This window comes from Plectropomus leopardus, chromosome 19, assembly GCF_026936395.1.
Source record: "Plectropomus leopardus strain MGB_pleo_1.0 chromosome 19, ASM2693639v1, whole genome shotgun sequence".
Taxonomy (NCBI): Eukaryota; Metazoa; Chordata; class Actinopteri; order Perciformes; family Serranidae; genus Plectropomus; species Plectropomus leopardus.
The window spans coordinates 30,278,919-30,297,443 of NC_142194.1; the positions used below are offsets into that span (position 1 = coordinate 30,278,919).

General features: G+C 37.4%; 1 protein-coding gene across 8 annotated transcripts in view; it reads left to right on the forward strand.

Annotated features, from left to right (window-relative positions):
- Positions 1–18,525, forward strand: part of rbfox3a (RNA binding fox-1 homolog 3a) — a 939,385-nt gene that overhangs the window by 685,477 nt on the left and 235,383 nt on the right. The window contains exon 1 of one of the 8 annotated variants that reach the window (XM_088070023.1): positions 11,748–12,206. The exons of the other annotated variants lie outside the window; for them this stretch is intronic. Coding sequence (XP_087926149.1) covers positions 12,081–12,206 — 126 coding nt within the window. The 5' untranslated portion in view covers positions 11,748–12,080. Of the gene's footprint in view, positions 1–11,747; positions 12,207–18,525 lie in introns of those variants that run through there. 8 annotated transcript variants of the gene reach the window in all.

An 18,525-nucleotide genomic window follows, 5' to 3' on the forward strand; every position in this document is an offset into this window, starting at 1 on the left:
ACATTTCATTTACACAGAACAGGTTCCCTCCTATTGCATTCTCAAGTAATGTAGCAGGTGCCATCTGGCCATCGCCAGTGTATAATTACACCTGATCCTGTCCTGCAGCGTTTTATGCAGACACAAAAGGTGCCTTTTGGCATTGTAATCTTCTGCCAAAAGCACTGTCAAAGCCAGATGAGATTGGACTGATTCTTCACTCTGTATGAAGACAACTTCTTAATTAACTATGATGAGGTGTAATTCTTAGACGTAAAATAACAGTCTAGATCTATTTAAACCAACTGCCATTTTTAATGAGAAAGTTCTTCCAGCCCCTTGTCTTTCATTAAAATTTTAAATTTTAGAACTTCTTGACTTCTTTGGTTTTGTAGAAATGTTTGCGTTTTTTAAAGTACAATTTAAAAAAGTTAAAAAAAAAACAACAACCACTTAATTGTTACTGTATTTGTCCTGAATCTCAGGTGTCATGTGGAAAGATTAGCAATAATGCCCAGCTCCAGGGAGAGAACAACGGAACAGCTGAGAGACGATGTGACTCGATGAGCCTGAGCTGATGAAAGTCAGGAGACCTGTCTCTTTATGCAAATGATTTCAAAATCTTTTGTCTGTGTGATTTTGTGTATGTGTGTGTGTGTGTGTGTGTGTGTGTGTGTGTGTGTATGTGTGTGTGTGTGTGATGCCTGTGTGCTTCCATCTACCCAACAACAATTTGCAGTGTAATTCTTACTGTCATAATGACTCATTTTTAGGGGGACATACCATCCACCTTAATCAGCACTGGACACACACACACACACACAGACACACACACCGTTGCACACACGCATAGCGCTGCACAGCAAGCAATTCCATGCTAATTGCCTTCCAATTAGATTTACTATTATTCCCTAATAACCCAACTGGAGTGGAGTAATCATATGTTGGAGTTGTGCTCTAATGCAATCAGGCCCAGCGTGGGGTCAAACTCAGTTTGGTTTAGTGACGTGGAGGGAATAATCTCTCTCCTTTGACAGCAAGGCCATTCTAAGCCAGGCCAGAAAGGGCCAGAGAAATGAATTTCATTCACTTTTTTCTCTCATTGTGTGCCTCCTTTCTTATATCCAATTCTTGAATGTGTCACATCATATCATACAGATACAAAAGGCTGTATGATAATACAGTGGAATGAAAATGTAACTGTTGTAGATGTTAATAGCTGCTCTTCATGAATCATAAATTGCCTTTATGAATTAATGATGTATAAGAGAGTTATAATCTACACTGACCTGTTTCTATATACTGTAAGAAAAAACCTGAACAGGTAAACACTCTGCTTTGTGCTTTCCTAAATCTTATTTTCTGTATGCAAGAAACTACAGTCCCTCTATGATTATGCAGGCAGATTTTGGGATAGTTGCAGCCTAAGATGCCTGATTTCACAAGAGCTTTCCTAAAAACTTGCAATGCATGTTGCATTGTTGTTGTTTTTTGTTGGGGTTTTTTTTCAGTGAAACTGCCAAAGCTGGGAAAAATTTCAAAAAGAGTAGCAACTTTTTTATGTATCATTCTTTTCACCTTGATTCCTTCAGCACATAAAATAGATGCAACAGCCTCTGTCATGGTGATTTGTCTTATCTAGTGTCCACACATTTCAGCCATTCTCTAGGTGTGTTTTGCAGAGTAGCACAGTAATGATACTTCTACCACTAGTACCACTACTACTACTACTACTACTACTACCACTGATAATAATAATAATTATAATAATAACAATTATTATTATTATTATTATTATTATTATTATTATTATTATTATTATTATTATTATTATTAGACACTTTATTTGTAAAGCATTTTTCCAAACAAAGTTAAAAAGTGTTTTACAAAGATGAAAAAAAGGTAAATAAATAAATAAGAGTTTAAAAGTTATACGATATTGTATAAAAGCTACACGTGAGAAAAGAACATTTTATACAATAGAGCATTTTTAAGTGCTTTACAGAGCAATGGAATATCAAACTGATTAAAGGACAGAGACTTACAATAAAAGAAGTAAAGAGAAAAGATATAAAGGTAAAAAGTAGTTATTGAATAATTTATAATAAAAAACATAAATATTTAAAATGATTTCAAATCTAGTTTAAAAATAAGTTTGAAGTCATTACCAGGTAGAGAAGGCCGCGTAAAAAAGCTTTCTCTTAAAATTGGTCAGAGTCAGGGCTTGTCTAACATCATCTGGGGGGTTGTTCCGGGGGGTATTCCATCAAAGTCGCCTATGGAAGTGAGACTTAGGGGGTAAAATCAGACTCAGATTAGCGCTATCTCTGATTTAAGGCTAAAGTCATTCCACTAACGAGGTTCAGCCGCATCTAATCAAGGCCAGCCCAAGCCAGACCTGCAAAGTGTCGCTTTTGGCTAAGACCCGCAGAGTATGAAAAAGCCCATTTCAATGGATGATCGAGAAGAAGATCAAAATAATATGTGCATTAGTAGCCGCAAAAAAAGGGGCCAGGCCACACTACAGGTGGGGGGCCCCCACCTCAGGAGCTCACCAGAGCAGAGGAGCTGGCACTGAGCCTCAATCGAGGACGGCCCCAGGTTGAAGGGATGGAGGGGTCATCAACAAAAATTATCCCCCCAGGTAACTGGCAGAAATATGTTAAAGGTAGGCTTTTGTCCACTACTTTCCCTTTGCAATGTAATTATTTTTTTTATTTTTATTGATTTATTTCGGAGACAAAGTCCTGAGATGAGAGTTTCATTGGCTTACCTATTTTATTTTTACTATATGACGTGAGTGACATAAGCGTGGAGATTTACCTGGCGGAACGGTCCTTTGGGTGTCTCTGGCCGTCGGGCATTCCTTGACACATGTTTAAGCTTAGCTTGACTTTTAGCCTGGTCGGAAGCAGACTTGTTTGCCCGTACAAGTTGCTATGGTTACTCAGAGAGAGCTCACGTAAGCCACGTTGATGGAACGGAACGCTCACTAAAATAAGCAGGACTTGGCGATTTAAGCCAGACTTTATGCTAAGCGAGCTTCATGGAGTACCCCCCAGGTCTGTGCTGTCTGATGACAAAATGCTGGTTCACCATGTTTTGTTCTAACTCTTGGGACGTTAAGTAGGCCGGCTCCTGATGTCCTGAGGGTTTAGAAAAATACAAATTCAAAAACAATCAATGAAATCATGTATTTGCTCTATGCTGCTGGTGTTCCACAACAGTTGTGCACAGTTCACCTCCACATGAACAGCAGAGGATTGCCTTGCACGGTCTCTAGCAGTCGTTTCTGTTGGTAAATGTCAGATGGTCTTGTTGCCTCATAGGAATCTACAATTACTGGTCAAATATCTGCAAAAGTTCCGAACCATTGCAAAGTCATGCAGGATTTACTTGGATTTGTTGAATTTGTATTAATATTTGAAATTGTGACATGACAACATCCTAGAGGGTGTGATTATAAAAAATATTCTTTGAAAGAAAAAAGCTGTGTTTAAAACATCTTAAAAAACAAACAAAACAGATCATCATCAATGACTGCGGTCAGTTTGATATAGAAGTCTTGTAGTATTTTTTATGTTCCCATGTGTAGACCCAAACCAACAGTGAACACATCCAACTAACAAATTCTTTGTGTGCATCAAAAGCCTGTCAGTGAGCCACACTGTTGCACTTCTGAACGTGTTGACATGTTCTTTTATGGACCGGGATAATAAATCAGACCAGGAATCTATTGTCAGCCCAAGCCAATGTCTATCATTTTTCACAGACCATGTTTACTATGATCCTTCTTCAGCACTCATAAGCACACACGCCTGATACCCTGGGCCTATTGCATCAACTGTCTTTATAATTTCTCTTATATTTTTCTTATAATTTCTGCTATAAGAAAATAAAAGAGAAGTCAACTCCAGATGTTCCAAATATTCTTGCTCAATGATGAATTCCATTTGATTATAAATTGAAAGTGCAAGGACAATTATTGGGTAAAAAGTAACAAACCCCTAAACATTATATAAGGGCAGGTTTTGTGCCAGTGTACAAATCATCTGGCACATGCCCAAAAATTAGTGATGCACAAAAAAAAAAAAGGCTGGAAGAAGAATAATTTCAGCAGTAGTGAAATAGATGTACTGTTAAATCACGTGACTCTCCCACCAAAATATTACAGGAAAATTAAAAGCCTGTCAATGGCAAAACATTTGTGATGCTGTAAATGCTGTGTCAGCAGATGGCCTATGCATCTAAGAGCAGCATGTAACCAATTCAGCACCTGAACGCACATAATATCATCAAAGGGTCCTTATAGTCTTCTTTGGAATCACTGAACCAACAGTTTATGTTTAGCCCATGACAATCAGATCATTAAAATTATTCTGAAACATATCATTGTCTAGAATTTGAGATATTTTTTCTTTTTTTTCCTTTTCCTTATATTTAAATCTTACATTTGAACAATTTGTCGACTGTAAAAATTTTATCTCATAAAGTGTTCTCTCACCTTATAGAAGAGCAACAATAAAATAAAATAAAATAAAATAAACATTGGTAAATCCCAGAAAACAGTGGGTCATCAAAAAAGGAACAAGTTGTGGATACAAACAGAAATAAGGGGGGAATTGTTTACATGTATTTAACAGTAAAAACCCAATTCCAATGAAGTTGGGACGTATAAAACATAAATAATGTTAATAGACAAGAAATACAATGGAAATAATAAAAAACAATGATTTCCAAATCCTTTTCAACATATATTCAATTGAATACACTACAAAGAAAATATTTTCAATGTTCAAACTGATAAATTTTTTATTTTTTTTTTGCAAATATTCACTCATTTTGAATATGATGCCCGCGACACATTCCAAAAAAGCTGGTACAGGGGCATGTTTACCACTGTGTTACATCACCTTTCCTTTTAACTACACTCAATAAGTATTAGGGAACTGGGGACACTAATTGTTGAACCTTTGTAGGTGGAATTCTTTCCCATTCTTGCTTGATGTATGACTTCAATTGCTCAACAGTCTGGGATCTCTGTTGTCGTATTTTGTGCCTCATAATGCGCCACACATTTTTAATGGGAGACACGTCTGGACTGCAGGCAGATCAGTCTAGTACCCGCAAATGAGTGAATATTTGCAAAAAAAAAACCAATAAAGTTTATCAGTTTGAAAGATAAATATATTGTCTTTGCCGTGTATTCAGTTGAATATGGGTTGATTAGGATTCGCATATCATTGTATTCTGTTTTTATGTTATGTTTTACACAAGTCCCAACTTCATTGGAATTGGGGTTTGTATTATTATTATTAGTAGTAGTAGTAATAGTAGTTTTAATCAGTTATGTCATCAGTATTTTTATGACTATGATACTTTGTTATCGTAAAGGTGTTGTCAGTCTCCATTACAACAAGGTAAACTATCCACTGATGAAGGCAGTGACAGAATGAAGATGTGACTCAAAGACAGAAAAGAAAGTGAGGAGCGCATGTAAGTCGAGGCAGAGAGAGAGAGATTGTGTGTGTGTGTGTGTGTGTAAAAAGGAGGAGAAGGAGACAGGACCTTTTTGTTTCATTGACTTTGTGAGTGTGGTTCCACCTTGTAGAGGACAAGCACCTTAGGGGATGAAGGGAGGAGAATGCCTAATGTCGTTGCCCTGTCAAATCTCAGACCACTTTGATTCCCCTCAAAAATTCCTCTCTTTCTAAACACTGCCTCGCCTCACCAGCAGGGACCTGCCGCCGCCTTCAAAGTCACTTTTCCTGCCGAGACAACCTGCCTGCACTTTGTATGAGGGCTCCAATGTCTCCTTCTACAGGCACTATCTCGCCCTCTCTCTCTCTCTGTCTATCATTTTGCCTTAACTCATTTTCATTGCCTCTCACTTGCTCTCCTTTCTGCTCAGTCGAACTGTGGAGCAGTTTTGCATTCTCATGGTTTAATTTGCTCAGAGTCAGTTTGTCTTTCTTTTTTTGTGTCATTTTGAAGCAGTCATGATGTGCAAACACACACACACACACACACACACACACATGCACACACAGACACACACTGACCTCTCATCCCACTTCCCCCCTTCAACTCATTTTTTACTCCCCTCCCCATGGTATGAAGAAGCAGCAGATCCATCTGCAGTGAGAATAAAAATGATAAATATTTCAATATGTTCAAACTGGCTTTGATGCCGAGGCATGGCTTTGATGCCTCAGTGTCCCCTGTCTTCCAAGTTTTCATCAGGCCCTTGCCGGTAGCACACAAAAAGAATAAATAAATAATAAAAAAAAAATGTTTAGCTAAAAAACTTCGATTAGAAAGATCAATAACAGATGATTACATGCAACAACAACGAAAGGTGACATCTGCATTAACATGAAGATGGAGTGAGTGATGTTGTCTGTTCTCTACTTTACATTTCAGAGGAGACACTCATCAGCACACTCCTGCCTCTGCTGTCTCTGATATGACATTATGCATTACCAGCAATCAAATGCAATGGAGGTTACAAGTAATTGATGACATTTATTGAGAAACTGAGACGACAGAAACTCAAAATTGTATTAAAGCTGCATCACACAAGATTTTTATGTAAAAATACTTTTCAGCTGAAATCACAAAGTGAGTCTCGCCTCTGTGCAGTCTGAAACAAGATCAGTCTGCTCTCACACAGGAAATAGATTTATGTTGATGATTCTGTGGTACAAAAGTAGTGTAAAATGCCAAGCTTCAGGGCAAAAATGAGGATATAGTGTGTCAACAATTTAAGGATGTATGGATAGATCTGAAGTTGATGTGGCAGGCCAGAGTCCATGTCTCATCTCAGTGACATCTTCTTTTATAACCATGTTAGCCAGGGATCTGAAAGATATCGATCAACACATTTTTTAATTGACCAAAATTGGTTATTTTTAGCATCTGCCATCACACATATGTGGTAAGCAGAGAGCAGGATTTGTGGTAGATATTCAGGTTTTGTTGTCATTCTGCTACTCCAATAAGTAGAAGATGATTTGCTACACCACTTTAAGTGGAATTTAATTGTTTTATTGTTCATTTTTAGTGAAGTAGTTTCACTTTAGTGCTGTAATTAGCAGAGTTGTGACCAATTTTTAGTTGCATAAATAGGATTGTTAAAGTTCAGCTATAACACAACGTTGGAGTGGAATTTATTTATATCACCCATTTATAGTGCTCTGTACTTTCATTTCAATGCTACACTGGACTTGAGAGCAATTTCTGAATACACATTTTAGTTTGTGTACTTTGTTAATTTGTTGAAAAAATAATGACAGCATTTTTGTCATTTCACTGTGACCTTAGGTGACATTTTAATAGGATCATTACGGTACATCAGAATAGTTTTTTTTTCAATTAAAACCTCATCAGAAATCAGTTTTCGAAGTAATGTAGCACTCAACGTATCTGCAGTAGATTTTGATATAAAAACCAACATACATATTATACACATGAGCACACACACTCAGGAAATTCAAAACATTGGCTAATATTTTTAGATAATGATACATTACAGCTAGATTGGAGATTAGATTGTCATTCAATCAGCCTCCATGCGTGCGTGCATATGTGTGTGTGTGTGTGTGTGTGTGTGTGTGTGTGTAATCATAAAGTAAATGAGGAGAGATACTTAATGCACACCAGTGTGGGCTTTAGTATCCTGCCTTTGCCTCTGGGTTTTACAGGCTTTTTTTCTGTTGCTAGCATGCACCAGCCAATACAAAAGCCACTCTTTAAAAGTCTTCATACAGTCTGCATTACCAACATGCTTCTTGGCCAAACAGTTTTTATCTTAATGCTTTGAAATCTTGCCAAATTGGCTTGATTTCTTTCAAAAACACGGAAGACGACAATGAGCAACAAAAGAAGAAATGACCCCCAAAATTTGCAAGAAATTAATAAAAAAAGACCAAAAAAATCAGTAAAATAAAAAATGAAAAAGACAAGAAATGAAACAAAAACAAAAACTAAAAAAGTAAACAAAGAAACAAACTCATTAAAAGTACTTAAAAATTATAATAATTTTGTAACATAAGTTTAATATGCTATTTTTATATTTGTAATATTTTTTTCTCCTATCTTTTTTGCATTTTTTTCCTAGACATTTTATCTAATCTTTTAAACTATTTTCTAAATCTGCTAATTTCTTGCAATTTGTGGAACATTTCATATCAAGTTGCTCATTGACTTTTCCCCATGTTTTTGAATAAAATTGCACTAATGTGCTCAGGGTGTAAAGGTTTAAACATTTGGGAAAGGTTTCTGATAGCAGCACAAGAATTACTTGTCTAAAATAGGTTCCTATACACTGGGAACAACTTTCAATTAGAGCGCATACACTGAATTGAAACTGAATCTACACTATCTCCTAAAAAACATCAACTACATGAATTAACAGAGATGATGAGCCTTTAAGTTCTAATGATATAAATCACTATTTCATTAAAACACCATTTCACTTCATCTATACTTTATTATATGTAACAAGAATGAATCAGAAATGCATCCTTTATTTTTCCTGTCTTTGCATAAAGTAGTGTAATTTGATTGTGAAAAATAAAGAGTTGAAACAAAAAACAAAAATCTTGAAATGCAAGGGCTGAAACAATTATTAAAAAAAACTAAATGAAACAAAAGACAAAATCATTCTGAAGCTGTCCTTCTTCATCCTTTTAGGTAAAAAAAAGATATTTGGGCAGGCTCATTTGTATGCGGAATGATTATTGTTTTATTAATTGCTAATATTGTGGTATGATTTTCTATATATTTTAATAACATTTCTGCAAAAATGCACAAAATTTGTCACCATTCTGTTTTAGCTGTGTTAGCTATGTATGTTAGCCATTTAAGATGTGCTGTATATAGTGCTAGTGGAGTATGAATGAGAAAAGAATGAATGGATTTTGTGAAACGTGGTCACTGAATGCATTTTTGAGTAATTGCAATGAAAAATGGTTCACAGTTAACTTAGACCTCTGTTTCTCTGCCTGTGTGTCTGACAATGTGACTTCAGATCTGATCAGTGCAAGTTATCAGTCACAAAAGCAAAACTGTTATCAATTTTGTAGTAAGAATGACACCTTCAGTCACTCTTTTGGACCTAAGACAACGTTTTACAATCACAGTTATTCAGTCTTTCACTTCGTCAGTTCTCATATCTACTTGAGAAGGCCATAGCTGAAATGTGTAAAGATAGATGGGTAGATTTTTATGTGCATAATGAGGTATGTTCAAATAGGTTTATATGTGTTCATGGAAAGATTATTTTCATTTGCCCCTCTCTCTCTCTCTCTCTTTATAAATCCAACGATGTATTTAATGTGGTAAACTATTGACAATAAAGTATTTAAAATCAATTGAAAATGCTGTAGCAGTAGTGTTAATTTTAATGGAATTTAATACTGTATCAATATAAAATATCAATATCAAAGTGTGTGTGTATGTATTGACAGTGAGAGAAAGGATAAAACGGGTAGAAGATAGAGTGGTGGAATAACCCCCCCCGTGGAGGAGGTGTGTGAAACTGACTTCCCTCCGCCAGCATCAGATTAAACTAAATCATTTAGTCAGTGTTGTAGTACATCAAACAACAAATACAATGCCAAAATATAAATAAACTGCTGCTTGCCTTCCCCCTCTGAGGCCCCACAGAAGGAGAAAAGGAGGGGAGGAAGGAGTGGGGAATGTATACTTTACTGTATCTCATTATTCAGCCATTAGCTCTGTTCTTTCTAGGGAAATGCTTAAAGAAAATATCCTCCCTACAGCTAAGCTATAAATTAAATTAAGCCGTTGCATCAGCTCTGTGATTTTTGCAAAGGCGTTAAATACGGCTATAATTGTTTCCGCATTTAACTGTTTCTCAAATAAAATGAAATTATTTTGGGGGCTGAGTGTTCCACCTTACAATAATTCCTACTTTTCATCAAAACAATTAGAGAATAAAATCTAAGTGTCATGACACTAGGGGGGGCAGAAACAAACAAAAAACACATTTTGGATTGAACAAAGCCCTACAGCAGCTGGTTGTAGTGCTTTCTAATCACATTTGGATGATGCAAGTTCTGTAGTAACACAACTGAAGTTATTTACAGGAGGAAGAATGTGTTGGGGAGATCAATGGAGTGTTTTTCATTTGATTTGATTTTTGCATAAAAATGTGCGCATATCTCTTTAAAGACCAAGAAAAAAGCAATGAGAATATTGTATTTTTTTCATGACAATAAAAATTATTTTTCAATAATTTTTTTAACAGACCCTATACTTTTTTTGGTATAATAATAATAATAATAATAATAATAATAATAATAATAATAATAATAATAATAATAATAATAATAATAATAAATAGATTTTAAAAAATCACCAGTAATCAACTTGTACAGTGCTGTAGTATAGTATGCCAAAATACATCAATTTATGTCAAAGGAATTCATAGTATCACCAGGACGTGTATTATTTACACACATTTCTACCATTACAGTATTTTAAAAATATTTCAGAAATGGTTAAAAAAAATCATACTGACATGATTTATTTCACCAAATATATGATGGAATAACAACAGTGAATATGCATCATTGTTGTATTTCATTTAAAAAAATTAAATTTATCTTAGCATCACTACCATTGACCAAAAAAGGCCAACTCAACAATGCTTTAGGCAGTAAGAAATCATACTTACATTTATTTTCACCAAATATGTAATGGATAACATTAAATGTATCATTTAACAACAATGACTGGTTAGAAATTATTTTATAGCTTTGCAAAAAGTCAATTTCAATTTCACTAGCCTAGCTTCACTACCTTTACCATAAAAGGCTAAACTGTTTGTTAGAGCTGTATTTTCAAAATTATTTCACTTTAATTTAATTTTCATTTTTTGTACCAAGTTACAAAAATCTGTTCATTAAGACCTGTGAATCTATAGCATGTTAAATAAATACCTGAAATCGCACCACACAGAACACTGATGTCTGGAGTGACTTTTCTTGTTCTTAATTTCCTGTAGGACGCAAACTGAAAAGGCAGACTGTTGAAAGCGACGTCTAGTGGATTTTTTAAGCACAACATACCTACATGGAATGAGATAGCGCAGTCAGGTTGAGCTGACTTAAACACAGTTACATGAAGATATACTTAAAATATGCTCTACAAAAAACGGTTCAGCAGGACATTAAAGGAATAAAAATGTGTTTATAAAAAAGCCTGAGGAGAGCAGGCTTGTGATTTACTTTAGTTTTCTCTTTGCAAAGTGTTGGCAGCACAACAGCTGTTAATATTATGAGTTGGCCATTGGTGCCGGGTCTGTCCTGAAGCGGTGTGGAAAGGGTTAACAGCATGGATCAGCTGCTCTCATATTGTTCTCTGAGTAAATGTGCACACAGAAATAGACACAAACACTCTTTCTCTTTGCTTCAGTCTCTCTCTCATGCTTGCCCATTTGATGTTAGAATACCCTGGAGACTTCCCTCCCCCTCCTTTTCCTCCTCCCACTCCCAGCCACTCCTTTCCCCTCAAACCCCTCCCTCCCAGCCCCGCTCCTTCTCTCCAATTGCTGCCTCTCCTTCATCAGGGACCTCCCATACCTCCTTTGTTCCGCCTCCTCCCTCCGCCTCCCCCTCTACACTCCTTTCTTTCCCCTCCTCCCTCCTCCATCCCTCGTTCTCTCCCTCCCTCCGAGCCCATTCGGGTGCCTTGGCTTCTCCTCCTCTCAAAGTAAACAGAGGAGAGAAGGACAGAAGCAGAAGCATCACTTTGCCTGTCTGCACACATTAGAGTCCTACACACACTCACACATACCCGCACACACACGATCCGTCCGACGCCTCAGCTGCTCAGTGTGTGTTGGCAGTTGCAGTGTGTAGTGTGTGCGTGTAGGTGTGTGTCTGCGCAGGCATCCCTCGTCTATATCCACTGAAGTAGTAAGTGTGTGACTGCTCATCGCTGCCACTGACAGGAGTCAAGAAGAGAGTAAGGAGGTGTGAAGAAGTACAGAGAGACAGACAGAGAGAGACAAAGAGGTCCAGAGAGGTTGAGAGGTGAGAGGACAGACAGAGTGGAGGTGTACCTCAGTCTCGATGAGTAAAGTGTCCCGTCTCCACATGCTGTGCTCTATGGCGAACTCCGGCTGTGTGCTACTGTCCGGGTCCGGGATGTTACCCCACTCTCTGCAGTGCCCCCCTGCTTTCCTCTATTTGCCCCAGGTAAGAAAGCACCCATCACTCCAGCCGTCAGCACCCACTCCCCCTGTCAGCTCACTTTTTACTCCTCTTTTTCTTCTTTCTTTTTCTCCAGGTTTGCCTTCTTCTTTCACTCTACTTTTACATTCAGCTTTAAATTTTATTTCAATTTTTTTCTGAAATCTCTCCTCCTTCTCATCCTTCCATCAAAGTGTCCCATGACTTTCCCAACATTTTTTTTCTTATTTAATAGATGTCATTTTTTCCCAACTTGAGTACAGGTCATTCATGTGTTTTAAAACTTTAGTTCCCACTGAGCAATAGATGTCAGTTTAACATTATCTCCAATCTTTAGCCCTGTTATAGACCTGGATTTACATATTGCCTGATCTTATACCATATTTTTAACTATATTAAAAATGCATACAAATCTGAAAATAATTAACTGCATACCCCTGTTTTTACTTCATGAATGTTTAGTTTTTTGCCATAAACAAAGATTTTTTTGCTCTTTCATCAAGGCTGAGACTAGATGTTTACTAAACTCTCTCTTTTTAACCTTGTATAACTAAACTTCTAAAAACAAATAGAAGTTTAATGGAAATGTATTAAATATCTTAAATTGCTCAGTGGGGTGTCTGTGTCTTCATCACACTTTTCTATGTCACTTGCTGCTTGAAAATACTCAACTTTTTTTCATCATGTGCCTCTCCTCATCACACTCTCAGTGGCCATGAATTGATGAACACATGGAGCCACCCTACCTGCTGTGTGTGTGTGTGTGTGTGTGTGTGTGTGTGAGCGTGTGTTCAGCGGGCAGCAGAAGAGTGACAGATGTCAGCTCAGAACTGAATTAGACAATAGAAGCAAATGAGTACTTGGAGTGGCTGCCTGCCTGTCATTCAGATGGTTGTGTTTCTATTAATTGTGCCTCGTTTTTTTATCATTCTGTGTGCCTTGCTCTGTTTGTTTACTGTAAAAGTACTCAATTGGCACTGAATCGGTCAATTGCCATGTTATGCGCCAGCACATTTAACCATGCTTCTGTGGGCATGTGTTTGTGTGTATTTGTATGTGTGTGCCTGGTTTTTACTACTGGCAGTATGTGCAGTGGCAGGCGGTCCCTTTCTCTCTCGACAGTTTGTTATTGCGGCCATATAAAATATGATAAGACTGGGGAGACCTGCCATATAAAATATAAGCGGGCTGCAGTGAGCTAACCTGCCACGTCCAGACCCCAAATAGCTGCCACACATCACCTTTACAGGGCAGCCCAGACCATCCGCATGCTGGCAACACACAGACACACACACACACACACACACACACACACACACACACACATACAAGTACAAGAGCACATGCAGACATACAGAGCATGCACCAGCTGAGAGCCACAAACACACACACGCTCCATGCGGCAACACAAACACCTTGAGTCCTCAGGGAAGCAGTCTGTCACTCGTAGTGTGTGTGTGTGTGTGTGTGTGTGTGTGTTAATCTATTTGCTTTCTTTGCTTACGACACCCATGGTGAATGATGAGTGAGTGATGAAAACCCTATAAAATAACATAAAGTTGTACTATTTTGTCTCTCAATTTAGATGCTTTTTTTATAGAATTTTTAAAAAAGTGTTGTTAAAAAAAAGACCAAATGCTTGTCTGCTCATGTCAAAATGATAGTGTAGCAGCAGTGGAGGGAGGGATGGGCTTTGAGATGTTAATTTCTTTACTGCTGAAAGCTTCTCTTCTACACTGCAGATTTTCCTCTGAAGCCGGCGGGAGTAACAGTGGACCTTACAGTGCACAGACAGGCTTTAGTTTACATGCGTCATTGTCTTCTTAATGAAACAGTGAAAGGTTTCCATCTGAATATATTGTCATGTTTTTCTTACAACTTGACTGATTTGCAAGGTAGTTTGTAGCATGTTTCTGTCTTTCTCTGTGCCCTGAGGAGACTCAGGCTTCTCGCTGCACCGTCAGCCAAACAGTTAAAAGCTTCCAAACTCCACAGCTCCTGTTATGCAAAGCTTTTTTTTTTTTCTACCATTCCTACATAGAGCCAGGAACATACTGTGGACAGTGAACATTAAACAAATGTCTTACATCTGAAAAGAGAAAGATGATGGGGATACACAGGAATGTGTCATCCAACCATGAACTTTTGAGTGTTACATTTTGTGTTGTTGTTGTTGTTGTTTACACCAGTCTAGGTTTTCTGATGTCTTATATTTGTGGTAAGTGATGTGCAAGCTATTGCTGATAGAGATTCATATTTATCATTTGAAACCTGTGACGACAGGACTTTTCCTGTGCTGTTTTCAAATGCCTCTCACAAGTGTTTAAACCTTTGAACCCTGAGCAATTTGGTGAGACGTCTTTAAAAAACACAGCAACAAAGGTGGCAATAAGCAACTTGATAAGACATGTTCCACAAATTGCAAAAAAAATTAGAAGATTTAGAAAATTAAAAAGAAAAAATTTTAAAAAAGCTAGGGCAAAATGTCTAGGGAAACAAAACTAGTGAAAAAAAAAGCTAGATAAATCTACATCTATTGCTAATTGTGATAATAATATTTTTAAAATTGTGTTATAGAATTCTTATAATCTTTTAATTTATAATATTATTTTTAAACAAAATTTCAGGTCATTTTGTTGTACTTTTTTTTACTAATTTCTTGCTAATTTGGGATCACTTCTTTTGTTGCTTATCACATTCTTCTCATGTTTTTGAAAGAAATCAAGCCAGTTTTCTCAGGAATCAAAGGGTTAATTTACTGTAGTCCTCCTCTAACATGATAGAGATTCTTGAAGTTAGCAATACGGTTTTTACGGTTTTTCATATCTGATATTTATCTAGAAAAATAATTCTGGTGTGAAGCAGCAGGTTTCTACACAGCAGATTGTAGAGAGCCGCATCCTGCCTTTAAAGACTTGAAGGAAGACGTGAAAGAATTGTTTCTATATGTCGTGCCTGTGTGTGTGTGTGCATGTGTGTGCTCCTGTGTGTGTGTTATTATTGTGGTTATTTATTTCCTGGCTTCGGACCTTTTTTTGAAAACTGTAATTTCTGAATGAACAGGACTGAAAATACTGAGTCCGTGAGGGGAAAAGGCCAGCGGTGTTGGCTTCAGTGCGAGACTGTAAAGTCAGTATCGGCGTTGAACAGCCGGTATTAGTCGAGTGTGACTTGTGACTAAGTGGTGGTGTGTACTACTTTTGACTCTGATGCTGTGTTTAAACCCACAGTACAATCCCACTACTCATCTACTTCCACCTCCTCTATCCATCATTTTGAACAGACAATGAGGATCACAGACCCCCCCACCCCCCCCACCCCAGTGCAATCATGTATTGGATTCACATTCTCTATCTCTTCTCCCATCCTCTCATTTGTTTGTCTTTTTCTCTTCTTTTTTTCCCAAGGCATTGCCTTGACAAAAAAAGTAAGAGAATGTCTTCTTAAGTCAATACCATGTGCTAAATCTGCTTGTGTAAGCTTCTCTGTTCTCCCCAGAGAAGGAGGGAGGGGTTGTGGGGAGTAGGGTAGAATCTTTACCAAGGCTCACCTAATGGTTAAACACTTCCTGTCTACTGGTTGTAATACACTGAGGGGTGTGGAGAAACAAACCCCCCACTGCTCACTTCATTCCCTACTCTTTTTCTCTCATCTCCCACTCATCTTTATTCTCAGTGTTTTCCCTCTCGTTTGTAGAGCGTTGGTTGTTTTGTGAAACGATTTATTTGTTTCTCTGTCTCATGTGGATAATATTTGTTTCATGGAATAATGTGTGTACTACTTTGTTAGTACACACAATTAAAAATATTCACCCCCATGATATTTAAAAGTGAATTACAGTGGTGATAGTTAATATTGCATATATTGTATGTTTTTTATCTCTTAACCCTTGAGAATGTGGGTCGACATCAGTTTTGTTGTGCTGTGTTCAAAAGCCTTTCGCAAGCATTTAAACCTCTGGGACCTGAAAATATTGGTTTGATTTTTTTTTGAAAAGGCAATGAGCAACTTGGCAAGATGTGTACATCAAGTTGCAAAAAAATAGTAGTTTACAAGAAAATGACTTGAATGACTTGATTATTAGATGATATTTTTTAAGGACAAAAATTACAGACATTTCAGACAGTTCTTACATATGTTGCATTTTTTAGCATGTATTACTTGTCTATCTATCTATCTATCTATCTATCCATCTATCCATCTATCTATCTATCTATACATAGCTTTTCTATCTATATATTTGTTTAAATCCAATATATAATATGGGATTCAATTTCAAAATGAATTTGACTTTATTTTTCTCTGTTATAAACCTGAAACATGATGTGAAAATATGCTCATGAAGTAAAAGAAATGTACATAGAACAGAGGCAATGCTAAAGTTCTCCATTGTAAATCTTTTAAATTAAGATTTTAATCAGAAAGTGTGTGATGAAAGAATATGTAAAGTGCAAAAATCTGAGCAAGCATTTAATGTCAACTTGGAATAACTGGCTGTTTAGATGACTCTGCACATTTTGGCCAGTACCCAAAATGCATGGAGTTCAGGTATTAAATGTAACTAGAAAATGCATTTCCTGCAGAACATGCGTGTGTGAGCTTGAGAGCATGTTTGAAAATGCATGAATTTATTGCTGAAAATGCATAAATTTATTGCTGAAAATGCAGAGATGTATTACAAATTGACCGAAATATCTGAAAAACTGGCAGAAATGAAAGCTGAACTGCTTTAAAGTGAAGAAGCTACAAGTTGAACTGCAAGAGTGTCATAGGAAGAAGTTGATGTCAGCTGAAAAGTTTAAAATAATCAATGTTTCATATTTTAGGGATAAAATGTAGAAAATAAAATGAGAGGCTCCTTGAGGAGTATTGCATTTTGACACTAAAATGGTTTTTATATTTTAAAGTAGGAAGAGGTAGCAGTTGACCAGAAAGTACAGGAGAGGTAGTACTAGTAGTATTAGTAGCATGAGCGTTAGCTATAGTAGTAGTAGTTGTAGTTCTGGAAGTAAAGAAGGTGGCAGTACTTCTATCACTATGAGGAGCATTACATGAGGCAGACAGAGCAACAGACAAAGACACCTAAGAGGCCACAAGGGCCACTAAGGGCCCAGTCCACCTGAGGGGCCACAAAGGCCAATCAGTGGCTTATTTGTGGCCCGTCCTCTGGAGGCCCCCTTAGTGGACCATTAATTACTAACTGGCAACTTTCATTGTCCACAAAGGCCAATTAGCGGCCCCGTCCACCTGAGGGGCCACAAGGGCCAGTAATTATTAACTGGCAACTTTCATTGGCTGGAAGGGCCAATTAAGGGCCCCCTCCACCTGAGGGGCCAAAAGGGCCAATGATGGCAAAATAAAGGGTCAGTTAACCATTAATGACCAGTGGACAGGTGGACCAGGCATCACTAAATGGCATCTTTGTATTGGAAAAGTCACGCACATACCAGGATGGCACTCTGTGTGTGTGTAAGTGCCAGTTGCCATGGTAATTAATGGCCCAACTGCACCCCTCCTCTTCCCTCTCCTCTCAGGTCAGCTCAAAGGAGGCAATTGAATTAAAAGGAAATGTCCCTGTCAAACTTCTCCATTTTACAGCCATACCTTTCAAAAAATAGTTAAAATATTACAACAGGAAGCAAAAAGAGGTTGTGACAAATGCAGAAATACCTGAAATAGCCTGAAAAAATATCTGCTAAATATCCCAAATCCTTGTGGAAGAAAAAGCTTGCAGCGGCAAATTTCCAGAAATTTCTCATCTCAGTTTGTATTGGAGTAAATCGGGGATTTTTTGGGTCTCTCTTCCTTTGGAGGTGCACTGAGCCAGCTGTGTTGGGTTGTGAGCTTTCAAACCTACTTTTCTCGATTGCCACAAGTTTTCCTACATTGTGGTGTACAAATTGTGTATGAAGACCTTAAACTGTGGGCAGCAGAAGACTTATTTGAGAAAGAGCAGAGACAGAGATATCCAGAGTGCGGGAGCTCATTAGTGATGTCACGTGCTCTGACCTCCAACATTCCGTCTCCATTTGACTCCATTATAAACGCAGAAATCGTCTGAAAAAAGCATAAAACTTAAATCGCCAAAACTCAAAAACTTAATATTTTAAAAGTATAAAGAGTAGAAATGAGAAAAGTCATAGCAATAATGTCCTGAACGAGCTGAACGTTCTGATAGTTGGTTAATGGTTTAAATAGCACAAAGTATGCAGAACTAGTTAGCCAGGGAAAAACGCACGGAGATTTGGATGACAATAGTATAGCAATAGCATCCACACTAATAAAGAAAAGAAGAACAATAGTGTGGCTGCTGAAGCATCCATAT